The sequence below is a fragment of the Sturnira hondurensis genome, unplaced genomic scaffold, assembly GCF_014824575.4.
Source record: "Sturnira hondurensis isolate 20B ecotype Veracruz unplaced genomic scaffold, ASM1482457v3 Scaffold0017436, whole genome shotgun sequence".
NCBI classification, from domain to species: Eukaryota; Metazoa; Chordata; class Mammalia; order Chiroptera; family Phyllostomidae; genus Sturnira; species Sturnira hondurensis.
In genome coordinates this window covers 18,786,854-18,813,896 of record NW_028090067.1, presented here as the reverse complement: position 1 = coordinate 18,813,896, position 27,043 = coordinate 18,786,854, and the positions used below count along the sequence as shown (strand labels likewise).

The window sequence follows — 27,043 nt, the reverse complement described above, 5'->3', positions numbered from 1 at the left end:
AATCAGTTCTGGAAATCTGCTTTATCTATATAAAACATTTTGTTCAACAAAATTTTGAAATAAATATTTAACGCTTTCAAGAAAAACATGTTTTCTAAAATGGCTTTAACTCAGTTCACAAGGAGTCAATAGAACACAACGGAAGAAACTATGTCTTAGAAAGTAATAGAAATTTTCCTTAAAAATACTAAGTACATAATTTTCACTGATAATTCTGAATTGTAAGGCTTACAGTTCATCCCTCTAAATGGCACTGTCAGTAGAGTGCCAGTAGCCACATGTAGCTATTAAATCATTTAAAGTAAAATTTCAAATTTAGTTCCTTAGTTACACTAGCAACATTAAGTACAGCAACGTAGTAAGTATACAATAGTCACTTGTGGCTAGTGGCTCCTGTACTGAACAGCACAGATCTGGAACATTTCCACTGCTGCAAAAAACTCTACTGGAGAGCACAGCTCTAGATAAAGCCCCTGGAGAGGGAGAGTTCCTGTTAAAAGGCCTTACCTGGTCTGAGGAGGTGTGGGTGTGTAAAGGGGCTGGGCTGGCCTAAGTATCGATTTGGAATCTTCCTCTCTAGGATGGGCTGGAGGGAGTACCTTCGTTGCGAACAGGATACACATGCTGAAGGAAAAGCAGAGAGGCTGAAATAGAATGAGGAACTGAGAAGTCTTCCCAGTACATTTATCTAAAAGTAAAGAGGATGAGCCCCTGCCAGTGCAGCTCGGTTGGGCATCGTCCTGCAGACTGAAAAGTTGCCTTGGTTGCAGGTCTGGTCCCATGGTGGGAGCAGACAGAAGGCAACCCATCGATGTTTCTCTTTTTCCCTCCCTTCCTTTCTCTCTAAAATCAAAAGTAAAATTTTTTAAAAAGTAAAGAGGATGAAATGGAACATGGAATCAAGAAGGTCCTCAGCATATGTACATTTATCTATCTCCAGTATTTGGGTACTTTAGAAAAATGTAAATCAGTATCAGCTTCAATATTTACGGTACATGGCCCTCCCTCTGTGAAAGCCGGAGTGTGTGCTGTGCCCAAGAAAAATACAGAAATGATCTCATTTTTACCCTTAATGACTTTAGTCTACCACAGCAGTGGCTCCTTTTTGGCAGCAGGGACCAGTGACCAGTTCCACGGAAGACAAATTTTTCCACAGATGTGGGGTGGAGGGGGGTGGTTTGGGGTTGATTCAAGTGCACTGCATTTAAGCTCACGTCTTACTGTGTGGCTGGGTTCCTAACAGGCCGCTAACTATGGCCTGGGGGTTGGGGACCCCTGTTCTACAGTACGATACAGGCCGATAGTATGACTGAGGTATAAATAAGTAGCCACAGGAAAGGAAGGCAACAAACCAAAGCCGGGGAGGGCTTAGGAGGTACTGCACAGAGGTAGTACAAAGCTATGCCCTGAAGTTTAGAAAAAGAAAAATTTACATTTTTTATTGAGAATTATGTGAAATATGAAAAAATATGCACATGCCAGCTCATTAAATCTCAGAATCTAAGGTAACTCTCTCTGCCTCCACATTTTGGTGTACTTATCATATTATCCCCAATTATTTAATTCTTTGTATTCCATGATAATGTAAATACCATGAAAATTAGCAATTTTTTTTGTTCAATACTCTTATCACCACTGGCTGAAACTATGCCTTGCACTAAGTAGGCATTCAATAATTATATACTGAATACACATTATAAATACATAATTCACAAAATCTTTAAATACATGTTCTCTAGTAGTAACCTTTAAGTGGGCAAAGATACCATCATCTCCAGGGACTCACCAGAGGCATGTACAGGAGGCTGCTTCCCCAGGAAGCCTTCCCTGACACCCCAGTTCTGGGGCAGGTGCCTCTCGTATGATTGTTTAGCATCCAGTGCTTCCCCCATCAGTGTTTATTATATTGTAACTGGGTTGTTTGTTTGGTACGATTCTGGACTAGTTCCACTTGGAAGGTCTGGTCCCTACCCCAACCCCAAAATGATGCCACAAAGCAGCCCTCTCTGACGTAAGCTTGTAACCCTGCCACATAATTAGTATCCTATCGCCTCCTAGCAGTGGCCCACAGTAATAACACTGCCTTCAATGTAAAAATGTGCCTATTTGCAGTCAGTCCGCACCACCAGCAGCAGCACAGCATGAGCAAAGAAAACCACAGTCCTCACTACCCAGAGCACCCCCTTCCAACAATTTGCTAAAACATGCTGGATTACCATGAAGTTCTAGGAATACAGAGATATCCTTCCTGCGAGGACATTAAAAAGCCTTATCATAAAATGGCACTTAAAGGGCAACCTGATAAAAACCCATATAATAAAGAAACTGAGAGAAAATTCAAAGTAGCTGAAGCATATAAGGTATTATCAAGTGATGAAAAATGAATATTCATTTAAAATGAATATGGCAAAGGATTAAATGGTAAAGGTGGAAGTAATTTTAATGATTCTTTTGAGGATGGCTTCATATTCTGTAACCCGGATGTCTTTAAAAAACTACTTTATAAAAGGGATTTGTTTTCATTTCATTTCTTCGAGGACTCAGTTGAGGACCTTTTACACAGTCCAGTAAGTTCCTACGGAAGCAGAAGCACAGGTGCAAGATGCTTTTTCTCTGCCTCCAGTGAATATCCAGTGTTGGGAGATTTTCTTCCTATGACGTAGGATACATACCATGGTTCACTGGGTCACGAGGACACTAATTCTTTCTCTTCCCTGGCATTTGATGACGGTGGGATGGCCAACTACATATTTTTTACAATTTCACATAAAATTGTTGGTGACAGAAATACTAATACAAACAATTATTGAGAATGATTAAAAAAGAGAAGAGAAGATGAAGAAGAGGATGGTGGCAAGTTGTGTGGCAGAGAAAGAGGGCTTTGCAGAGGTCTTCTCCAGCCATTCAACAATTATTCCCCAAAGTCCCACAGCCCCAAACATGTAGTTCAATATACTTGTGTGGAAAATAATGAGCAAGGTGTACCTTGGGTCACCAGCTACAGGATACCATGTTTTCTCAGCAGGATTCAAAGAAGATGGTAAAGGGGGGAAAAGCAAGAAGAGGTGCAGAAGTCAACCAAAAGGAATCATTAAATTAACTCTGCAGAAACATTATGTTCACATAATATTTGAAAACAACACCTTGTGTTTTGATCAATCAGTTTTGTAGATAACTGCAAAGATTACTGTATTTTACTGTGAAGAATGGAAAAGATTATTTTCCTTTTGTTTTTGAGCTAAATGTTTACATATCAGTTTTTTTTTGGTAAAGTTTATGGTCATTTTCATTTCTTTTAATTAAAACTACTATTCAGACTTCTGAAATATATATTGCCTTAGGAACTAGAAATGTATTGAGATGTACAGGTTCAAACTATATAATTATTCATGAAATGACTTTTTTCCAATAGAGGCAGAGCATTTGACACATAAAGCCATTACAAATTAAAAATGGAAGTACAAAAATTTTTTAAATCCTTATTATGTTTTTTCCATTACAGTTTTCTTTTATGTTAAAATAGCCAGACTCATATTTGCATATCCTCATTCACAATAGCCAAGAAGTAGAACCAACCCAAATGAAGTGAGATTTTTGTTTCATTTTGTTTGATTTTTAAGTTACTAAGTGGGTGGGGAGAAAAGGTAATTTATTCCATAGTAGGTATTGGGGACAATTAGCACTTAGTTTATTTTCAGAAAATAAAATAATAAAAGCCTAAATGGTACATACATAAAATGTGATATTTAGTAGAGTTTATCTATTACATTGTGGAACTAATCAGATTAGAAAAATATACAATTTTCCAACAAATGTGAAAATCAGTGTCTGAAAATTTAAGAATGCAACGATGCGCCTTCCAGTCCATTTTCCCACTCTAAACAGATAACTAAAAATTTGATTTAATCTCACTCATCAGTTTAAAATTACACAATGGTTTCCCACTGCTTAGAGGAAAAAGCTCATTGTTTCTTAACATGATATCCAAGAACCAGCCACCAACTTCCTTTCTACCAACTCTTCCTTCACATCTTATTCTTGTGCCCCAATTTTTTCCAAAATGTGTTCCAAGGGATACCAGTTCAAGACTCATCACAAAAAAAGGGCTCCATGGCCAAATACAGTTTGGAAATTACTGACAAATATGTTTCCCTCTCAGAGACTTTGAATTAGTTTACCACAGCACTACGAAACGCAGCATTCTCCTTACTTATTAGACCACAGAACCATTTTGTTGTAACATCCACTAATGTGCCTGGGAACATATTTTAAAGGCCTATACGCCTTACTAACTTTTTCCAGGCTTATTAACTGCAAAGTTCTGCAACAGCTGATGTTTCAGAGTTCTGTGCCTTTGCACGTTCCCTCTGCGGATAGCTCCATTACTCTAGTCTGCTTGGTGAAAGCCCTCCTCCTGGTCTCAAATCAGTATCTCCCAGTCTTCAAAGGCACAATCACATTTCCACTTTGCCCCTCCCTGTCCCCCCCCCAAATATCTATCATGTTTTCCTTCTCCCCACCACTGGATCTCTATCACTAAATTTAGTATGTTACATTATAATTACTTGCTTTTGGGGGGTCTCTTTTGAGGGTAGAAACTTTTTTGTGCTCTGTACTCAAACATAATTCAATTATGTCTGTTGAATGAATTAACCGTGAAGAGGTTTTTAAAAATATTCTCTAAGCCCTGGCTGGCATAGCTCAGTGGATTGAGCGCCGGCCTGCCAAGCAAAGGATCGAGGTTCGATTCCCAGTCAGGGCACATGCCTGGAATGCAGGCTGGTTTCCTGCAGGCCAACTCCCAGCAGGAGATGCACAAAAGGCAACCATACATTGATGTTTCTTTCCCTCTAAAGATACATACATAAATAAAATCTTTAAAAAAATTTCTCTATTTATTCTTTAATATTTTCAATATTTCCCTTTCTCACCTCAGTCTTGTCTTAAGTGATATAGTCCTTTAAAATACAACTTACACATCATTAGTGCTTTACTTTGCTTTTTCTTAGACTACCAGATCATGTTAGTATCTGCATATGCCAACCAATAAAATCACTCTTAAATGCATGACTTTCATAGATGAGAAAGTTTCCTATGGCACTCTGTACCCACAGCCTTTCTAAAAAAGGGCAACCAAGAGCACCACAGACAATAACAGTTTTTTTAAAAAATAAAGATTTTATTCATTTATCTTTAGAGGGGAGGGGAAGGGAAGGAGAGGAGAGAAATATCAGTGTACGTTGCCTTTCGTGAGTCCCCTGCTGGGAACTGGCCTGCAACCCAGGCATGCGCCCTGACTGGGAATCGAACCCCGATTGTGTGGTTCGCAGGCCCGCGCTCATAAAAGATTTAAATATTTACGAGTACCTCAAGTTGGTGGAGTTTTTAAATTTTAAAACTTAATAAAATTCCAGAACAACCTAAGATTTACAACCTATTACTGCCTTTTCTCAAGCTCCCAGGTCACTTGAGTCAAGACTCTTATTACCATTCTTTGCTCTAGTGTCATTTGTCTACTGTTTGTCTATCACCCTGGCTAGACTATGAGAAACTTCAGGGAAGTGGAGGTTCAATAACCTTTGAGTTATTGTGACTCAGTAAAAAGTTCCAAAAGGACCCTACTAAGCCAGATCAAGACCTAGTGTATAACAGAAAAAGGACTAGATGTCGATACAACTAAAATTCCTGACTTGCTTCCTGTGATCCTGTGAGTTTCAGTTCCCCACCAGTAAAATGATGATATCTGCCCTTACTGAACTTGTGAAGATCCAAGTAGATAATTTTTATTCAAAAAGCATATGTATATGGTACATAAATTGATCATGTAAGAGGTGATTAAATTTACCTCTTGAGGCAAATTTTGCCTCATTCCATTGAGGCAAAATGAAGCATAATAAATATCTTTTAAAGATCCTGGTGTGTATAATAGTATCTGGTCCTAAACCTTGACTAATCAGGTTTTACACAAATCCTTAACAAATTAAAAAAAAGTCACAAGCAAAGGTTCCAGCTCTAAATCATATACTGTGGCTTGTGTGATTAAGATTAATTATGTCTTGGGGTGGCGAACGCACAATACAATGTAAAGGTAATTCATTATATTACTGTACACCTGAGATCTATGTAACTTATTAGCCAATGTCTTCTCAATAAATTTTTTTAAAAAGAAAAACTAATTGCACATCCATTTACCCACTCTTATGGAAAGGGACAGATTTCTGCAGCTTAACTATTGGAAATGAAGAGCAAGGTCTGTGCAATGGACAATGATTACTTTTTTAAAAAGTAATCTTGATTGCTTTGATGTCAAATAGCATACGCTCTGGTTTAGTCATTGTTCACACATGGTCCCAAAAAACTGAAATATGATCCAATGGAAGATCCACCCAAAAGGTACATGATTCAGCTTTCCCTGACCAAGTGTTATGTTCATGAAATCAACTGCTCGAGAGAGAATACAATCCCCCCAAATGGGCCCCCTTGTGCCTTCACAAGCAAGAGTTTTTGAACATAAAAAGTCTTTCCAAACACTACCTCTTGTGAGAGACTGTTCAAAGGATTTACATTACTAAACATGTTTCTTGAACATTCTGGACCCGGTTCTCAGTCAACTCTCTGAAACCACGAAAACAGGATTTTAGAGTAACCTCACAGAAACAAGGGCTACTTGATGCGAGACACTTTCTCACTCAGTCAACTGTGATAACTGACACTCCTGTGAGTCCAAGTAACTTTCAAGGCAGTGCCTCTAGGGTTTGGCCACACTTTTCTTTCTGCAGTCACCTCCGCTTCCCAGAATACCTCAACGGAGGAGAGAACACACGACCCACCCTTTTCCAGGAGCAGAAAGTACAGAAAACCGAGGAGCGCACAGAGGAATTAGGAGTCCACCACTCTGGGGACTCCTAGGGGGCCACCCCCCAGCAGAAGGGTCCGCCAAACCAGCGATCACTCGCAACCAATTTGTATCACTCTGGGGCGCCTCAGGGAACACAGTGGGAGCGAGTCTAACCTGAGAGGTTGCGGGCGCTTGCGATAGCCGGAACCAGCTTTGTTGATGAGAGTAACCAAGGCATGCCGGACTCGCGACAGGAGGGAAAGGTGGAAAACAGCCCGAGAGGCGGATGCCCGCAGGATTGCGTCGCCAGGAAACCGAGCCAAAAGCTCCTCCCCTTCCGGCCGGAGCCGCTCGCCGGGCTTTCCTCCCACGCGGCGCAAGCACTGACGTCACCCCAGGGCACTGGGTGACCACGGCACTGGCCAGACGGCCCTTTCGGCATCTGCATGTTGTGCTGCACTTGATGCTTACACTCATAGTATGTCCGATTCTAAGTGACTCCCTCCAGGGGTGATGTCTTCCGCCTTCTTGAAAGCACCATGTAGGGGGTTGATCCGTCCAGAGAACTGGCTCGGAATTGAGAATGTAAGAAAGAGTACGTGCAGCGGCAGGCAACAGCAAGAACAGCCACACTTCTAGAAAGTTCTAACTAATGCGTAGAAATAGAGGTGAGAGAGTGGAAATGAACAGGCCCAGGACCCGAGGTCACGAGACCATTGGTGGGCGGAGCTAGCGGCCGGGGAGGTTCCAGTCTGTTCTGCCTCGCGGCAGCCGCCCCCTTCTACACGGTCGCGCCGAGTAGGAATTTTAGTCGCGCGTGCTGCGTCCCGCCACTTCCCGGAATGGATCCCCGCAAAGTGAGCGAGCTTCGTGCCTTCGTGAAAATGTGTAGGCAGGATCCGAGCATTCTGCATACTGAGGAAATGCGCTTCTTGAGGGAGTGGGTGGAGAGGTGAGACCCGGGCCTGAGGACCGTTGGGGGTGGGAAGAGGGACGACCGGAGGGGGAGCTGGGCCGTAGCTAGCGCGGGGCAGAGAAGCAGGCAACTCCGCGAGTCGGCCGCCTCTTTGAGGCTCGCTCTTTGGCCGGGAAAAGGAGGCGGCTTTCTTGGGACTAATGGAGAGTCGGATAGCGTACGGAGGCGGGGAAGGACGAGGCAGAGCTGGATCTCTGCACCCTGAAATCGCTAGGGGTGTGTCTTGGGCGTAACGTAAATGCAGACCATTGCGGTATTTGGATACTATATTCTAGAGGGAAGGGGTGAAGCTGCCGGGCTTCGATTTCGCATGGAGTTGTTTTTCTTGAAATCTCTGGTGTCCTGCTTAGGTTGCAATGTCACACAGCAGCTTATTTACGGACTGTGCATTTAAACAGTGTTGTAATAATTATTTAATAAGTTACAAAATGCTATATTTAATTTCCTTTAAAATCACAGCGATTCTGACTGCCTAGAATTACGTGACTTGGGAATCACTTCTACCTCCGTAGTAGCAGTGCCGTCACTCCAATCACTAAAAGGAGTGATTTTCCGAGGACTGGTGTGTTTTCCACGGTCTGTTTTTGTTATCGTGAGAGTACTTCGCCACGTGCACGGAATTAATTGAAAAGACATTGTGCCAGATGCTAGGAAACAGTGTTAAGTACAGTCTAGAGATATGGATGAATAAATACAGAAATTCATTTTGATATTTATATGTAATAGAAATTAGTGTTCTACACATTGAAGGGGAATTGAGGGGGAAATGAAATCTTCCCCGGAGTGATTTTTAAAAATCACTGCTGCTGATGGGTAATTTAAGAGATGACATACAAATTGCACCTCATAGTGGTAAATAGCGACAGTACAAGGCAATGTGACTTCTGGAAGGTAATAGTAGCTAAACCTCGCTCTGTGTACTTACCCATGACTAACATGTATTAGAAACTCTTTCTTCCCACTAGCTTGTTCTCAGGAAGAAACTTAAGTTAAAAATCTATCAATGTTATCTATGAGGGCACAGTTTTTTTTTCCTTTAAGAAGTTTTTAAGTCCTTATTTCTCCTCACTAGTTTTATAGCTACTAAATTAATAGCTACTAAATTCTAATTAGGTTTTTGCTCATGTATTTTACATAATAACATTTTGAGAACACTTCAAATTAGTTACTGTAGCAACTTAATAACTGCTGTTAGTAATAACTTAATGATCCAAAAGTATCACTTAAGATATTTGTATGCGTTTGTCTTATATCTGCTCATTGGAGGAAAGTGCCTACAATTGAGGTAAGGAGGACGTATACCACAGAAAGAAATAGCTGGCATCAAGAGTGAACGTTATACTGAGTAGATAGAATGTTTTGTTCCACTCCTAGAGAGAAAAAGGGGACACTGAAGAAAATGTTAAAACGTGTGCAAGAACAGTGTTGTAACTTGTGCTGGAGTGATTTGTAGAGAATTCCAGTAAGTTCCAAAAAGTACTGTCAGACATTATTTCCCCAAATTGGCCATGTTTTTTGTTTTAATGTTTTCGGCAGGTAATTCTAGTTTTTCTTTCTGGTTCTATTTACATTTTTATTTTATCATCCTAAATCGTTGGTTTAAGTATAGGATTAAAAGCATCTTGGCATGTGTAGGGGCCTTATCTGAACTTAAGTTGAATTATTAACATAGATGATTTTGCCATTTCTGTTGTAATCTAAATTTGAGTTTTGTCTTCTCTGAGACATTTGCTTGAGCTATCAGTTCTTCTCTGGTCTGCCTTCCTATCAGTCTTCTTAAAGCAGTCCAAGATTACAGGAGATCTGGCCGAATGTAGAGACTAGATTCTAGGCCCAGGAATATTTCTCAAGTTGAAAGCATTTCAGAATTCTTTCCATACCAAATTAGTAATAGATACCCAGGATTAGACAGCAAAGGACATTTGCTTATTTGCCATAGTTTTACTGTTGTTTAGAGCTTAAGATTTTATCAGACGCTGAGAATTTATTAGTTTAACCTTGTAAATTGGACAAAAAGAAATACGAAGAAAAAATATTTGGCCCAATAGACAGTGGGGGTCCAAGGAGACTACATTCTCTTCACATATGTTTTGGGATTTTTTTTTGTTTGTTTTTCTAGAGAGAGAAGCACTGTCTGGCACTATTTTCTCCCATTTAACAACTTGTTTACTTTGTATCTTTTATGTGCTTTTCAGTAAATGTTTTTTATTTTTAAATTCTCACAGGAGGTTTTATCTATTGCTTTTAGAGAGAGGGAGGGAAGGAAAAACATCAGTGTGAGAAACGTGGATTGGTTGCCTACCATAAACGCCCCCACCAACCCTCCACCAGGGACTGAACCTGCAATTTCGATTGCATTCGATCGTGTAACAGAAATCAAATGCAATCGAATGCAATGCGTTACCATTTGGTGCATGGGATGATGTTCCAAACAAGTGAGCCACCTGGCCAGGGCTTTTCAATAAATATTTTAAAAGAAGTGAACAGGAAGCCTTTCTACCCTCAATGAATTTAGGATATGGCACTCAGTTTTTCCTATATGTGCATAAGTAACTCTCGCACAAAAGGTTGATTGAATGTTATCGAATTAAAAGAATTATGACTGGTCTCATCCAATGCCATATGAGGAAGATCTTTGCACCAGCCTTATTTGAAAGCATAAAACCCTAAACTGGCAAAGGACGTTTTGCAAGTTTTGTCAGTTTTAAATAAAATTTACGTGTCTATAAATTGGCGCTATCTTCAGTAGTGAACTAAAATTCGAAATGTGAGCCCTGGCTGGTGTAGCTCAGTTGATTGAGCGCGGGCCTGCAAACCAAAAGATCACAGTTTGATTCCCAGTCAGAGCACATGCCTGGGTTGCAGGCCAGTTCCCAGCAGGGGCCAGTTCCCAGCAGGAATGAACCAAAAGCAACCATACATTGATACTTCTCTCCTTCTCTCCTACCCTTCCTTTCTAAAGATAAATAAAGAAAATAAAATTTGAAATGTGAGAAACTCTAAATCTAGCTTATGAGTAAACTTGTTTTCTTCCCAAGTTTTAACTTTATCTGGTTTTTTGGAAACAATTTCTAGCTTGCAGAAAAACTGCAAGTACAGTGCAACAAACTTTTTTTTTTAAATTGTGCCCCCAATACTATTTGAAGTGTGCATTTCCTCAAAAATACAACCATTACACTCAGGAAACAAATTACATTCTCCATTTCATTGTCATGTCTCTTATTCATCTTCATCCTGAAACAGTTCTTCAACCTTGCCTTTGTTTTCATGACCATGGCAGTTTGGAATATTACTGGCCAGTTATTTTATAGAATTTCCCTCAATTTGGGATTGTCTGATTTTTTTCCGTAGGATTAGGTTTAGCTTAACACATTTCTTGACAGAGCTATCATTTTCTGAAGCTTTAACATAAAGTTAGACTGTTGTGATTGGCGTTTGGGTGTCACTCTAAATACATTACCGGAGGCTACATTTTGAAACTTGGTCAAAACACAGCTTAAGAATCCTGCTGGGCCCTGGCTGGTGTAGCTCAGTGGATTGAGTGCGGGCCTGTGAACCAGAGTATCACATTCGATTCCCAGTCAGGGCACATGTCTGGGTTGCAGGCCAGTTCCCAGCAGTGGACACACGAGAGGCAACCATACATTGATATTTCTCTCCCTCTCTCCTTCCCTTCCCCTCTAAAGATAAATAAATAAAAAATAAATAAATTTTGCCCTGGCTGGTGTAGCTCAGTGGATTGAGTGCGGGCCTGCGAACCACACGATCGCGGTTCGATTCCCAGTCAGGGCACATGCCTGGGTTGCAGGCCAGTTTCCGGCAGGGTCCAGTTCCCTGTAGGGGATGCATCAGAAGCAACCATACATTGATGTTTCCTTCCTCTCTCCTTCCCTTCCTCTCTAAAGACAAATAAATAAAATATTAAAAAAAAAGAATCCTGCTGTTATTTTGCCCTGGTTGCTGTGGCTCAGTGGATTGAGTGCAGGCCTGCGAACCAAGAGGTCACTGGTTTGAATCTCAGTCAAGGCACGTGCCTGGGTTGCATGCCAGGTCCCTGGCTGGGGGCATGTGAGAAGCAACCAGTTGATGTTTCTCTCTCTCTCTCTCTCCCTCTTTTCCCCTCTGTCAATAAGTAAATAAATCTTTAAAAAGAAAGAATTCTGGTATTTTTATTTAAATTTTAATTGCAAAGAACTATTTGATACCTGTGTTCTTTTGAAAAGTAGACTTCTGTAGAACAGATTTTTAAAGAATTTTGTCATGTTTATAGACCTGTTCTTTATCATTGAATCATTGTGCTTTGCTCAGTGGAAGTTTTGGATCGTGTAATGACTCATTTACTGACATATGGGAGCCATTTTTCCTTGTTAAGGGCACTAACACTGAAGATATTTTTGTAGCATTAAAAAGAATGGGGAGAGTGCACTTTTTCATGATTGAATGATGTTCTGAGAAATTTTAAATTTTGTGGAGTTTTTTAAAAAGATTTTATTTACTTTTACAGAGAGGGGAAGGAGGAGAGAGAAACATTAATGTGTGAGAATACATTGATTGGTTGCTTTTCACACCCCCTCCCCCCAACTGGGGACCTGGCCTGCAACCCAGGCATGTGCCTGACTGGGAATAGAACCGGCAACCTTTTGGTTCACAGGCTGGCACTCAATCCACCGAGCCACACCAGCCAGGGCCTAAATTTTGCTTTTTATTATATTTGCTAAATAAATACACTATTTTATTGCATACTTTTGCTTTGTGTTGGCTTCATCAAAAGATAACATCAAGAGTGAGAAGGCAAGCCACAGGGTGAAAGAAGATACTTGCAACATGTAAAACTGACAGGGCTAGTATGCAGATGTACAGAGAACACTTATGTGTAAGTAAGTGTGACAGACAACCTGATAGAAAGCTGGATGAGTATTGAACCCCACAAAAATGTCTGTTCAGATGGCCAGTAGACACATGAAAAAGAACTCGACTGCAATGAAATACCACTATACACCTATCAAAATGGCTACAAATTTAAAAGATGGACGATAGCTTAGTTTTAGCCAATGTGTGGAACAACTGGAATTCTCACTGCTAATACAGGTGTAAGTTGGTTAAAGAACTTAGGAAAACCAGTATTTTTTAAAGATTTTATTTATGTATTTTTAGAGAGAGGGAGAAAAAGAGGGAGAGAAACATCAATGTGTGGTTGCCTCTTGCATGCCCCCAAGTGGGGACCTGGTCTGCAAACCAGGCATCTGACTGGGAATAAAACCAGCAACCCTTTAGTTTGCAGTCCAGCACTCAATCTACTGAGCCACACCAGCCAGGGCTGGAAAACCAATATTTATTTAAATCCAGCATACATATACCCTATGTCTGGAAATTCTAACCAACTAAAATGTAAGTGTGAATATAATTCTAGTTATAAAGAATAGACACGTAAGGGTGTTTTGAAGTAGCTTCCTTTCTGATTTCCAAGTTAATACCTGTCTTACATAAAAGCTAATGGCTTTTTTCTTAGACAGATTTTTATTATCCTTTTGAGCTCCATCTTTTACTATTATGGAGTGTTCTTAATCCACTGAACATTTTAGTCATTGCACTGTTGCATGTAGCCCATGTGCTTCAGAGTCTGCCTCAAATAGAGCTGGTAGCACTAAATTTTTTTAGTCTTTGTTTCTCCTTATTTTAAAGTTAGATGTACAGTGCATCATCACTTAACATTATTGATAGGTGCTGTGACTTTATGTGAAATGACATGTAGTGACAGTTTTACTATAGGCTAATTGATACGTACAAGAGTTAAGTTCCTACGGCACCTGATTAATGTTACAATGTTATATGAAGACTTGCTGTATGTAATTCATGGTGTTTCCCTGGAATATTGGGTGTAAGGGGCTCGCCAGTGCTAAGAGGAAGTACTGATGGGTGAAGTTGAAAGGATAAATTGAAAATCTAATGTGAGGAGAATGTGAATATAAGCAAGAAAAACCTTTTTTTTCTTTTCTAACCTCACCTGAGGACCCTTTTTCCATTTTTGCTTTCGGGGGGGGGGGGGCGGGGGGGAGAATGGGAGAGAGAGAAACATTGATAGGAAACAGAGAAGCATCTTGCCTCCCACCCAGGCCGGACTGGGGATCATTTGTGTCCAGAGGGATTGGGGAGCAAACCCACAACCTAGGCACGTGCCCTGAGTGTGAACTAAACCTGCAACCCTTTGGTTACAGGACAAAGCTCCAGCCAACTGAGCCACACTGGCCAGGGCAGCAAGAAGGATATAGGTCTTAATCAAGACAAACATTTTGAAGCATGGGCTTGTGAACCAGACGATCGTGGTTTGATTCCCAGTCAGGGCACATACCTGGGTTGCAGGCCGGTTCCTTGCAGGCTAACTACCAGCAGGGGACGCACAAAAGGCAACCATACATTGATGTTTCTCTCCCTCTTTCCTTCCCCTCTAAAGATAAATAAATAAAATAAAATCTTTAAAAAAAATAAAAAAAGACAAACATTTTGAATTAATTATATGATGACTTCATAATTATTTCCTAAATTGCCTTTTTGAATTTAATTGAGCTCTTACTGGATTTTAATATATCTACTGAACTCTAAATGGGCACAGAGACACTATATTATTTTGTCCACTGGGTTTATTGGGTTAAGGAATGGGTAGATTTTTACTGATCAATATGCTGAAAAATAAGTAAAATTTTAAGCTGAAAAACTTATAGGTATACTAAATTAAAATAAATTGAGTTTATTCTTTAAGGTTTGAAAAGGTAATCATCTAATTGTCTTAATTTTTTCCCAGCATAAATAAATAAATACTGCTTGGCTTAGTGATTTTTACTTTTCTAAATGAATATCTTTTTTTTTTTTCCATCTTCCTCAAGCATGGGAGGTAAAATACCACCTGCTACTCATAAAGCCAAATCAGAAGAAAATAAGGTAAATTACGAGCTGTATCTTTGTGTTTAGTAATAAAGTACTACAGGTTTCTTAAGGATGTTTTTTAGCTGCTGCTCTCAGATTACCACTCCTGATTTCCCTGAAGTCCCACTTGGAAGTAAGATCTTTGTGTAATTTCTGTTCTGACATCAAATCCCTGGAAACTGATTTATAACTGAGAGTTTTGGGTTGAATAATGTTCACTGTGCTTTAGGAGAAAGGAGAGTACTCTTTTTGTGCATGACCTGTAGGTGGTAAGTTCCATGATTGAGTGTGTTTGCAGTCTTGTTATTGTATCTTTTTTTTATATATATATATATTTTTATTTAACTTTTGTTCAAGTACAGTTTTCTTTCTTGTATTCCCAGCCCTGCCCCCCCAGTGCTCCCCACCCCCCCTTGTCATTGTATCTTTAGCATCTAGCACAGTGTAGGTGCTTTTTGCATTGTAGGTAATTTAATAATGTTTGCAAAGTAAATGAACAAATAGCCTAAATCAGTAATTCTCAATTTTTTCTGTGCTGCCACCTGAGGGATGTTTTTGTGATCCATGGTGTTGCCATTTATTTAGAATCCTAAACAAGGTGTATGTGTCTGGATATGAAGCTAGAAGTTATATCTTTAAAGATTTTATTTATTTATTTTTAGAGAGAGGGCAAGAGACGGAGAAAGAGGGAGAGAAACATCAGTGTGTGGGTGCCTTTTGTGCATGCCCTACTGGGGACCTGGCCTGCAACCCAGGCATGTGCCCTGACTGGGAATCTAACCTGTGACCTTTTGGTTCACAGGCTGGCACTTAATCTACTGAGCCATGCCAGCCAGGGCTATATTGGTTTGGGGGTTTTTTTTGTTGTTGTTTGTTTTTTAAGTTTGTTTTTATTCTTAGAAAGAGGGGAAGGAAGGGAGAAAGAGAGGGAAAGAAGCATCGGTGTGCCAGAGAAACAGACTAGTTGCCTCTCACACACCCCAAACTGGGAACCATGGCTGCAATCTAGTCACGTGCCCTAGCTGGGAATTGAACCTTCGACCCCTAGGGTTCGCAGGCTGGTACTCAATCCACTGAGCCACACAAGCCAGGGCAGAAGTTACCTTACATCTTTGAACAAGTGAAATGAAAGCATTTAAACTAGAGCCCCAAAAGTTAATTGTGTGTGTGTTTTGTTTGATATATTTTTAGTTGTTGTTTTTTAGATAACTCATTTGTCAGAGTTTGGTCGTTTCTGAGCACTACATAGGGTATTTTGCTGTGTGATAAAGATGTATTAAGGCAAAATTATATTTAACCTATACCTCTGTTATGCTGAAAAACTTTGTAATGAAAACATTCTGATTTAGAAAATATGGTCTGTTTCTCAGTGTATGCTAAAGCATCTGGCGCCTTGCACATGGTAGGGACTCAACAAATGGATGTACAAACCACACTGGTTACTTGTAGGGCGGGAAGGGAACTTGAGTATACTGTTTGAATTCTTTGAAATTTCATCATTTGTGTATTACAGTTCTGTAGTTATTTATCGGCAATTCCAACTCTCAGAAACTCATGAAAATATAAAACTCTTTAGTAGATTCGTTCAGCAATAAAACATCTGGGTAGACACGGGGTTATAGTTTTAATCCCACTTACTGTGAATGCTCAAACTTTATTTTGCACAAGTAACATGCTTGATTATGAGGAGTGTAGACTTCAGTGCCCACTGAAGGTATTATATAGTATACACATCATATTAGCTTTCTAAAATCCAAAATATTTTAAAACCTAAAACTCATCATACAGAAGGTTTGGATGAAGGACCGGACTTATATATAACTTTAAAAAACAGAAAACTAAAACTTATTTACCAAAACAAGAACGGAAGCATGTGTGAAATTTAATGCATGTGAATAGTTCATACATAAAATTGTATAAGTGAGTATATACAGGGTATGCTTATTAAATACTGATAGTATTGTTTGTCTTCCCTTTGCTAGGAAGAAAAAACGGATAGTAAGAAGGTGGAGGAGGAAGACATAAAGACAGATGAACCATCAAGTGAGGAAAGTGACCTAGGTGAGGAGATGATAGTTTGTAGTTTGTACTTGATAACCCTTGGGATAAGATTCTATGTTGATTTTTACTGACTAATTCAGTGTTACCTATTAGAAATATGATTTGAGCTACATATGAAATGCAGAATTTTCTAGTAACCATATTTAAAAAACAGGTGAAATTAACTTGAATAATATACTTAAATTGATATACCTACACATTAACATATTTAACATGTAGTCAATATGGAAAAACTGTTATTTAATGAGATCTTTTTTCATATGAAAAAATATACTCTTCAAATCCAGAGTATATTTTACACTTTAGTATATCTCAATGCAGATGTTACATTTTTGGTGGAAGTACTTGATTTGTATTCAGTCCTCATAAAATTTGTAGTTGAGAAGTTGGGGCATGTACCCAAGTTGTTCTAGACATAGGTAGAAGTTTTCCACTAATGGCAGTGAACCAAACAGTTGTTTCTTTTAGTACTTGTATCCCTGTTGATAAAACTGGTTCATTTCAGAAGAGTTGTTATCTGTGCTGCATGAGTTTGGTGGGGTTTCTATAGTTGGTTTTTAAGACTACAAAACTGGTAAGTTTTTCTGTAAATTTTGAAGTCCTTTGAGACTATATACTCCAAGTATTAGCTGAGCAATCTTCCCCTTTTTAAAAAATTTTATTTATTTATTTTTAGAGAGAAGGGAAGGAGAAAGGGAGAGAGAATAATGTGTGGTGTCCTCTCGTGCACGCCCCCTGCTGGGGACCTGGCCTGTAACCCTCACATATGCCCTGACTGGGAGTTGAACTGTCAAGTCTTTGGTTTTCAGGCTTGCACTCAGTCCACTGTGCTACACCAGCCAGGGCTAACTGGACTGTCTCTTAATTTATGGACCCTATCTAAATTTAGCTTTAAAAATGTTGGAATTTTACAAATTTTTAATCAGTTGACCTTCGTTATTTTTAGAAAGGGCAAGATAACGTTTTTTAGTCATTTAATTTTCTAACAATTTCTATAACTATAATTCTTTTTTACCAACTTTCCGAAAGCATTTTATTTTTTGACCATGAATCCCAACTTTTATAGCTAGACAAAGTTATAAGTTCAGTTCCTGTTAAAAATTGATTTGAAACTTTTTTTTGGTTGGATGTTCTGATTTCAGGTAGCTAATTTAAAAAGATTTTTTTTTTAATATTTATTTATTTATCTTTAGAGGGGAAGGGAAGGAGAGAAGAAGAGAAACATCAATGTATGGTTGCTTCTCGTGCATCCCTTGCTGGGAATTGGCCCCTGCAGGGAACCGGCCTGCAACCCAGGCATGTGCTCTGACTGGGAATTGAACCGCGATAGTCTGGTTCGCAGGCTCGCGCTTAATCCACTGAGCTACACCAGCCAGGGCTAAAAAAAATTTTTTTAGTATTAAAAGTAAACTCATAAAATTCACTGTTTGCTAAAAATATCTCCTAATATTATTTATTTTTTAAATAAAAAATTAATACATACTGCTACGTTTGCTGTAGCAAATTACAGTTTTATCATGAAATTTATAGTAACCCTCTTTACAGTCTTTGTTTATTATTTTCATTATAGTGTGCTAGCTTTGGGGTTTGATTCTACATCAGTATTATACCTTTATTTTAGAATAATCTTTATCCAAACTTAACAAAAGTGTATTAAAATTAAGTATTTTGCCGTCATTTACATCAAAATACCACCGTAACTTGTTCTATCTGCATAAAGTATTCTTTAAAACATTGGTATGTAGAACAAAACATTTAAATTGAGTCCATTTGTGGACTCAACCAAATCAGTGGTGTGTCAGTGTGTAGTGCTAGAAACTGCGCTTGCACATATTCTCACTACAACGCAATTGTAAGTACCTTACAAAATGCAGCAATTAAAATGTAGTTTTACACTACACTGAGTTGGGTTAGGTGGGAAAATGTTTTACAGTGCATTAGTTTAAGTAAAATTAACAAAATAAAATACTCAGTTGCACTAATTGTAGTTCCGCTTTCTTTGGCAGAAATTGACAATGAGGGTGTGATTGAAGCAGACACTGATGCCCCTCAGGAAATGGGAGATGAAACTGTAGAGGTAAGTTTGATGGCTTGCTTTCTGCTTTTTATGAGGAATGTGAAGGTCCCACCTATTGCAATGATTTTATGACAATTCTAGGAGAAGCACATGTTAAATCTTTCTCTCACTTAAAGAATTTAGAAAAGCATTTTACTAAAAATATTTGTAAAAATTCTTGTTACTTTAAGTTACACTCTCTAATAATTTCTGAAATCCTTGTTTTCTTTGTACCTGGTTTTTCCATTTTCATCTGATTTGACTGTGGAATTGTGTATTAAGGAGATACCTAACACCAAATTATTTACAAATGGTTTTGTCACAACAGTTACAATAATGTGCTTAGGGTGGTGAAAATGGTTCTTGGAAAGGGGGATTGAAAAAAACTCAGATATTACAGTAACGCATTAACATATATATTTTATATATCTGTGGTATTAAAATGGAGGGGATGAGAATTAAGAAAAAGTGTCTAAAAGGGCCCCCTGGTGATTGATGTAAAAAGTTTGAGAAACACTGTAATAATAGCAGCTTAAAGTTAGTCCATATCCTCACCTGATGCTGTCAGATTTCATCTTTGCCAATCTTGTGTGAAATGCTACGTCCTTGTGGCTTTTAATTTGAATTTTCTTGATTTCTAATGAATTTGAACATACTTTGATGGTTATTGTTTATTCCCAGGTATTTGTGAATGCCTATTCTGCCTTTTCCTATTTTTTTTTTTTGGCTTTTTTGTTTCTTACTGATTTATAGTTTGTTTTATTTTTTGGATACTAGCAATTTGTTAGCTATATGTGTTCAACATGTTTTGTGCTAGTTGTGGCTTGTCTTGGTAAACAAATTTTTAGTACAGTTAAATTACTAGTTTTTGATATATTATGCTTTATTGCCTCAAGGTAATAAATGTAACATTGTTTTTTCCTTCTAAAAGTTTGATACATTTGCCTTTCTACCTTTTAGTTGCCTGTCAGTACCATTATTGAATCTCTTTCCTCAGTAATGTTTTCATGTATGTGTGGGTCTGTGTTGGTGATCATTTGTTCTATTTGTCTACTTGTTTCCATGTACTAATGATACATTGTCATGCATGGCTTTATGCTGTCTTATTATCTGGTGGGGCACAGATTCACCCTGTCCCCCCCAAAAACTTCAGGAGTATTTTGGCTGTTCTTGGCCCTTTGTTCTTCCATATAAATTTTAGACTCAGATTGTCAATTTCTTCTAAAAAATAGGATTTTTTTCCCCTATTAAAATTGCATTAAATCTAAAGTTAGGGAGAAGGGACATCTCATTATTGAGATTAACTATCTGTGAGTGTATTATCTAATTTTTATATCTTTTTTGGCATCATTCATTAATATTTTCTCCACAATGATCTTCACTATTTTTAAAATTTATTTATTGATTTTAGAGAGAGAGGAAAGGGGGGGAGAGGGGGAGAGAAAAATCGATTTGTTGTTCCACTTATTGTTGCTTTCATTGGTTGATTCTTGTATGTGCCCTGACCAAGGATCAAACTGGCAGCTTTGACATGCTGGGTGGATGCTCTAACCAGTTGAGCTACCTGGCCAGGACAGCCTTCATAATATCTTGTATGTCTTTAAGAATACATGTAAATACTTCATGTCACTATCTGTAAAAGGAATTTTTTAAATTGTGTGTTCCATTTATTGATGGTGCTGTGCCACCTCAGTATGTCTAGATTTATAACACTCTGCTTAATCTTGCTTGGGGTTTATTGGGTACCTTAAATTCTAGGGTTGTCAACTTTCTTTAGCTCTGGAACATTTTCAACAAGTTTCTCTTTAAAATATTGCCTCTTCCCACTTCCTGTCAAGATGGAGGCGTAGATAGACATTCTTTGCCTCCTTGCACAACTGTGAGAAGAATCGCAACTAACCCTCAAAAACACAACATCCAGAACTGCCAGAAAAGCGAACTGTATGGAAGTCCAACAACCAAGGATTTAAAGAAGCCATATTCATCCAGATGGGTAGGATGGGCCAAGATGGTGAGCCAGAGTGTGGAGGATGCGGAGTGGTGGCAGTACGGTGGCATCTGGAACAGATGGTCCCATGTTCACTTGTGGTTGGATGTAAATCGTAAGGGATGCCTTGGAAGAGAGTGATCCCAGTCCCAGACCAGACTGCACAGCCCAGGGTTCTAGTGCCAGGGAAATAAAGCCTCATAATTCCCTGGCTATAAAAACCATTGGGGGTTAGGGCAGCAGAACAAACTGCCAGTCTCTCAGGAGAGACCATGTAAAGGGCCTGCGTGGTCCTAGAATATATGCAAACCCACCCACTGTGGAAACCTACCACTGGGGCAACAGCTTAGAAGGGCACCAGTTACATATGGGAAAGGAGTGAAGTGACTGGAAACAGGGTGAGTGTTGAGCAAGCTGCCAGCGGCCAGGCAGCAGCATTGTCCCCTCTCTGACCCCTCCCCTACATACAGAGCCACAAAAAGGTGAAGTGGATCAAATACCTAAGGTTCCACCGCATAGAATTTAACAGGTGGGTTAGGGCAGGGAGTCAAAGCCTTTTTACCCAATACATAGAAACAAACACAGGGAGGTTGCCAAATCGAGGAGCCAAAGAAATACGGCCCAAGTGAAAGAACAGAACAAAACCCCAGAGAGAGAACTAAGCAAAATGGAGATAGCCAACCCATCAGATGCAGAGTTCAAAACACTGGTGATAGGGATGGTCAGAGAGCTCGGTGAATGTGGCAAAAGCATAAGAAATGAGAGCTATAGTAAGTAAAATAAACGTCTACATGGAACTAGCAGTGAAGGGAAGAAAGCTAGGTTTCAAATCAATGATTTGGAACATAAGGTAGAAATAAACAATCAACTAGAACAGAATGAAGAAACAAGAGTAGGCAGAAAGTTACCTACAAAGGAGTTCCCATAAGACTGTCAGCTGATCTCTCAAAAGAAACTTTGCAGGCACAAAGCTGGCAAGAACTACAGAAAGTGATGAAAAAGCAAGGACCTGCAACAAAGATTACTTTATCCAGGAAAGCTATCGCTTAGAATCAAAAGGGCAGATAAAGTGCTTCCCAGACAAGGTAAAGCTAAAGGAGTTCATCATCACTAAGCCTTTATGAAATGTTAACGGGACTTAATTAAGAAAAAGAAGATCAAAACTATGAACAATTAAAATGACAACAAACTCACAACTATCAACAATTGAACCTAAAAAACAAAGCAAACAACTAGAACAGGAACAGGGTCATAGATATGGAGATCATTTGGAAGGTTATCAGTGGGGAAGTAGAATGGGAGAAAAGGTACAGGGAGTAAGAATTATTGGATAAACAAAGCAACAAACAACAAGTGTTGGAGAGGTTGTGGAGAAGAGGGGACCCTAATTCATTGTTGGTGGGATTGCAGACTGGTTGTACTGTTTTCCACAGGTACAACCACTGTGGAAAACTGTGTGGAATTTTCTCAGAAAACTGAAAATGGACCTGCCTTTTGACCCAGCAATTCCATTGCTGGGATTATATCCTAAGAACCCTAAAACACCAATCCAAAAGAACCTATGCACCCCAGTGTTCATAGCAACACAATTTACAATAGCCAAGAGCTGGAAGCAACCCAGGTGCCCGTCAGTAAATGAATAGATCAAAAAATTATGGTCCATATACACAATGGAATTCTATGCAGCAGAAAGAAAAAAGGAGCTCCTACCCTTTGCAACAGCATGGATAGAACTGGAAAGCATTATGCTGAGTGAAATAAGCCAGGTGTTGAAGGACAAATACCATATGATCTCACCTTTAACAGGAAGCTAAACAATAAAACAAACAAGCAAAATAAAAACAAAGACACTGAAATAGAGAACCAGGGGGACAGTGACCGGAGGGGAGAGGGGAGGGAATTTCAGGGGAAAAAGGGAAAGGATTTACAGGAACTAGTATAAAGGACACATGGACAACAACTAAGGGGGTGGAAATGGGAGGGAAGTGGGGAGTGGGGGGTGGGTGGGCTGGGATGGGAGTAAAAGACAGAAAACTGTACTTGAACAATAATTAAATTTAAAAAATTAAAGAATTATTGGTAGGTGAAAAATAGACAGTGGGATGTTAAGAATAGTATAGGAAATGGAAAAGCCAAAGAACTTAAATGCACAACCCATGGACATGAGCAGATGAGAGGGGATTGCTGGAGGGAAGGGGTGTACCAGGCAAAGGGGGGGGGTTGGGACAATTTTGATAATATAATCAATAAAATATACTTTAAAAAGTACCACCTCTTCCCCATTCTCTCTACTGTCTTTTTGGAGTCCTAGTTATATGCTAGACTTTTTCACTATTAAGTTCCATCCATGTGTGCATTGTCTTTGGTTAATTGATGTTTGAATTGGAATGCTTATGTTTTTCATTTTGATGATTTGATTCCTTTTAAAGCCTACTTGGCTATAAGTCTCTTGCTCCATACTCATTTCAGAACTTTTCTTTAATTCTGTTAAACTCATTGAATTCTTTTGCTGATCTTACTCTCCTGTGATTTTTTCCTGACTCTTGCTCATTCAGATACCTTTTTTACTTGTGGATTTTATGTGTTATTTTAACTGAGTTCTTTGAAACCTCACCAGTGGAAAGTTTTTGAGGCACCAGGAAAAAGCATGTTTCTCTAAAGAAGGATATGTTTGTTGCTGGCTGAGTAGCTTAGTCGGTTAGAGCATCATCTCTATATGCCAAGATTATGGGTTCCAACCCTGGTCAGGGCACATACAAGAATCAACCAATAAATGAATAAGAAAGTGGAATAACAAACTGATGTTTCTCCCTCTCCCCCTTTAAAATGAGTAAATATTTTTTTTGAAAAGGGGTATGTTTGCTTTCATCTGCCAGTTAGCAGTTTATGTTCTCAGCATGTGTTTTTTTCATTGTTTTTGCTTACATAAGTAATCTAAAATCCACTTGAAAGGCTGGCTTGTGGTTATAAATTTAGAGGTGATATTTTCTACATGGCTGTCCCTTTAGCTTAGATTAATTTTTGGTTTACCATTATGCTCATAGTCATTGGGTTCCAGATTTATTTTGGAGGGTATCTGATTAGACAAGCATTCTCTTTACCTGAATCTAAACTTTGTTTCATGTGTTCTGCACTACCTTCAAGAACAGAATTGCGTGGCCGCCAGGTTTGACACCTGCCAAACAGATGGAGTACTTAGCTCTCTCACTGGATTTCAAGCCTTCATTTAATGTTGTTCCTTAAGGATTTCTATATTCTCAGGTTAAAGATAGCTTTTAAAAGGGGGGGGGGTTTAGAGTTGTTCAGGGTGTCATGTGCACCCTGTAGCCATAAAGGATATCTTTTATAATTACCCTAATTTTCTGTGCTGTCTTAATTATCTAGTAAAGTGTTTCTTCCTTTGTTCTTTGTATTATTATTTTTAGAGGGGAAAGAAAGGGGGAGAAGCATCAATGTGTGCCTGCCTCTTGCACATTCCCTACTGGGCACCTGGCCGACAACCCAGGCCTGTGCCCTGACTGGGAATTGAACTAGCAACCCTTTGGTTTGCAGGCCAGCACTCAATCCACTGAGCCACACCAGCCAGGGCTTCCTTTGTTCTTTTTTAAAAAAATTTCAACTTTGTCTAAAACTTACAGGAATTTTTGTTGAACTTGCTTTGAATTTATTAACATTCGGATAGCTTGATATATTCATAGTAATCTTTCCAGGAACATGGTGTATATCTAGTGTCTTTTGATAGAATTTTGCATCCCTCTTCTCCATGAACATTTTGTGTGATCTTAGAATGATATCTTGTTCTGTTATGTTTTATCATTGATTTTTGCTGATGTGGAGAAACTCTGGGTTTATTTTTTTTATGCTGCTCTTGTTTCTGAAAACCTTATTGAATGATCTTAGTTGATCTAATAACTTTTTGCTTCCTTTGGTTTTTCAAAGTAAATACAAATAAGGACAACTGGGTACTTCCAGTTCTTACACCTATCAAATCATCATCTTAATTAACCAGCACCTCTAGTAATATTTTGCACAGTGGTGGTGACAGAGTGAGTTTTTTTGTTTGTTCAAGAAACCTTTTAACTTTCCATTTCTTCAGTTTTTGTTAAAAAAATCTCTTACTGTCTACATCTTTTGTGTTCTGTCTAATGTAGATACTCAATAAATGTTTGCTGGAACAAGTTAATGAGATAACTGTTTTCCTGAAGATTAAAGCCTAAAAACAACTAGCTTTAGTTACTTCTTGTGAGGAGTTGGAGTTGTAATATTTGTGAATGACTAGAAAGGAATTAGTAAGACGAACAGAGCAGCATGCTTAGGTCGGGATAGAGGGAAGCAAAGGTAATGTTTAAGGCAGAGTGTAGGGACGGAAGTTTATTGTTTCATGTAAATAATTAAAACTCATCCTGTATAATTGCTTATTAGTCAGTTGTCATATTCTCTTGGCTCCTGGAAACTAGAGAAAAATGAATAAAAGTGGTATTTGTGACTACCTCATTCCTAAAATGTCCAAATTGCTTTCTTCTGTTTGCTCTCTCTACTATTCTAACTCTGCCTTCATTTTTCCCCTAGATAACCGAAGAGATGATGGATCAGGCAAACAATAAAAAAGTGGCTGCCATTGATGCCCTAAATGACGGTGAGTGGTTTTTACGCTTTGCTACATTTCTGTGATATTCTGGATATTCTCTTCTCTACTACAGTTACTGTTAAAATAGTGGGAAAGGGGGAGGGAACTTAAATTTATTGAACGTTTTATATTGGAGAACTAAGCATCTTACTTTCCACCCAACCCTACCTCATTTATAAAGAGGCTGAAGTCACTCAGGTGTCAATTACCTTGCCTTGGGACACAGACATATCCTGATGTGACTCTACTTTCCTTGACTCTTTCTCCACTGAGGACAGTCTTTAAAAATGTGGAAAGTAGGGGGTGGGAAGAGGAGGAAGAGGCGAAAGCAGGTCAGGGAATAAATGGGGCCAGAAAGAGACTTGACTTTGGCCAGTGGGCACATGACACATTATTCACATGATGTTTTATTGAGTTGTACACTTTAAACCTGTATGTCACCACTGTCAGTTCGAATGAATGAATGAATGAATGAATGTGTGTATGTCATTGACTCAGTTTGGGGACATTACTGTTTGCCTTTTTTAAAAAATCCTCTATTGTTCCGATTATCTCTTCATATTCCAGGAAGCTCCTTTTTCTCTAGAGAATAAAAATCACATACAGTGCTCTCTGGTTGGCTTACTTGGTTGGAGCTGAGGTGGTAGATTTAGTCCCTAGTTGGGGCATGTATGGGAGGCAGCCAATTGATGTTTTTCTCTCCAGCCCTGTCCCCTCTCCCCCCTCCCCCCGCTCCCTGCACCATTCTTCTCTAAAATCAATAAACGTTTTTAAAAATTTTAAACCTTTTTTAAAAAGATTTTATTTATTTATTTTTAGAGGGGAGGGAAAGGAGGAATATTTTTAGAGGGGAGGGAAAGGAGGAAGAGAGAGAGAGAGATGTCAGTGTGTGGTTGGTTCTCACGCATGCCCCTGGGGGCCTGGTCCCCAGGCATGTGCCCCGACTGGGGACATTGAACCAGTGACCCTTTGGTTTGCAGGCCAGCACTCAATCCACTGAGCCATACCAGCTAGGGCTGGTTTTCTTGAATTTTTATACAATTTCTGTGAATTCAAATAATAAACTTTTTTCATAAGCTTTGTGAATTAGGTAGAAATACTTCTTTCGTTAAATTTAATTTTATCCTTATAGCTTAGAGAGGAGAAAATTAAGGAATAAAATTGATTTATTCTTAAATTTTAACATTTACTTTTTCTCAAGTAAAGTTAATGTGAGTCCTAAGAGTGTACAGCATTATCTCTGTCTTGAGTGATTTACGTTAGAGGCTTATTAAAGGTTTGCTTTGAAGAGCCCGTTTTGTATATTAATTCAGAGACTAGTCTTCCCCCCCCACCCCGGTCTGAATAAAGAATGTGGAAGACTAATTAGACAAAAGATCAAAATTTTTTCTTAATATTTTATTCTCTGGCTATTTTTCAATAACTTTTGTTTCACTTTAGGTGAGCTACAGAAAGCCATTGACTTGTTCACAGATGCCATCAAGCTGAATCCTCGCTTGGCCATTCTGTATGCCAAGAGAGCCAGGTGAGAACTCTAAGCAAAATCGTATCCCCTAGTGAATAATTTAATAGACTTG

General features: G+C 38.9%; 3 protein-coding genes across 7 annotated transcripts in view; 2 read left to right on the top strand and 1 right to left on the bottom strand.

Annotated features, from left to right (window-relative positions):
* Nucleotides 1-7,160, bottom strand: part of XPNPEP3 (X-prolyl aminopeptidase 3) — a 42,969-nt gene extending 35,809 nt beyond the window's left edge. For 2 of the 4 annotated variants that reach the window (XM_037068470.1, XM_037068469.1), the window contains exons 1-2: nt 7,013-7,160; nt 508-624 (exon numbers count right to left, since the gene is read on the bottom strand). In XM_037068470.1, coding sequence (XP_036924365.1) covers nt 508-624; nt 7,013-7,076 — 181 coding nt within the window. In that variant the 5' untranslated portion in view covers nt 7,077-7,160. Of the gene's footprint in view, nt 1-507; nt 625-7,012 lie in introns of those variants that run through there. The other 2 variants (XM_037068472.1, XM_037068471.1) reach the window with 1 other exon arrangement.
* DNAJB7 (DnaJ heat shock protein family (Hsp40) member B7) lies at nt 2,048-14,751 on the top strand. Its single transcript, XM_037068475.1, is given in 4 exon segments — nt 2,048-3,010; nt 3,012-3,073; nt 7,433-7,506; nt 14,696-14,751. Coding segments are annotated over 3 exon segments (927 nt in total). The 5' UTR covers nt 2,048-2,204; the 3' UTR covers nt 7,492-7,506; nt 14,696-14,751.
* Nucleotides 7,261-27,043, top strand: part of ST13 (ST13 Hsp70 interacting protein) — a 33,063-nt gene continuing 13,280 nt past the window's right edge. Inside the window, exons 1-6 of one of the 2 annotated variants that reach the window (XM_037068474.1) lie at nt 7,261-7,506; nt 14,696-14,750; nt 16,718-16,796; nt 18,803-18,873; nt 25,409-25,475; nt 26,907-26,991. In XM_037068474.1, the coding sequence (XP_036924369.1) occupies nt 14,697-14,750; nt 16,718-16,796; nt 18,803-18,873; nt 25,409-25,475; nt 26,907-26,991 (356 nt within the window). In that variant the 5' untranslated portion in view covers nt 7,261-7,506; nt 14,696. Of the gene's footprint in view, nt 7,507-7,555; nt 7,791-14,695; nt 14,751-16,717; nt 16,797-18,802; nt 18,874-25,408; nt 25,476-26,906; nt 26,992-27,043 lie in introns of those variants that run through there. The other variant, XM_037068473.1, reaches the window with a different exon arrangement.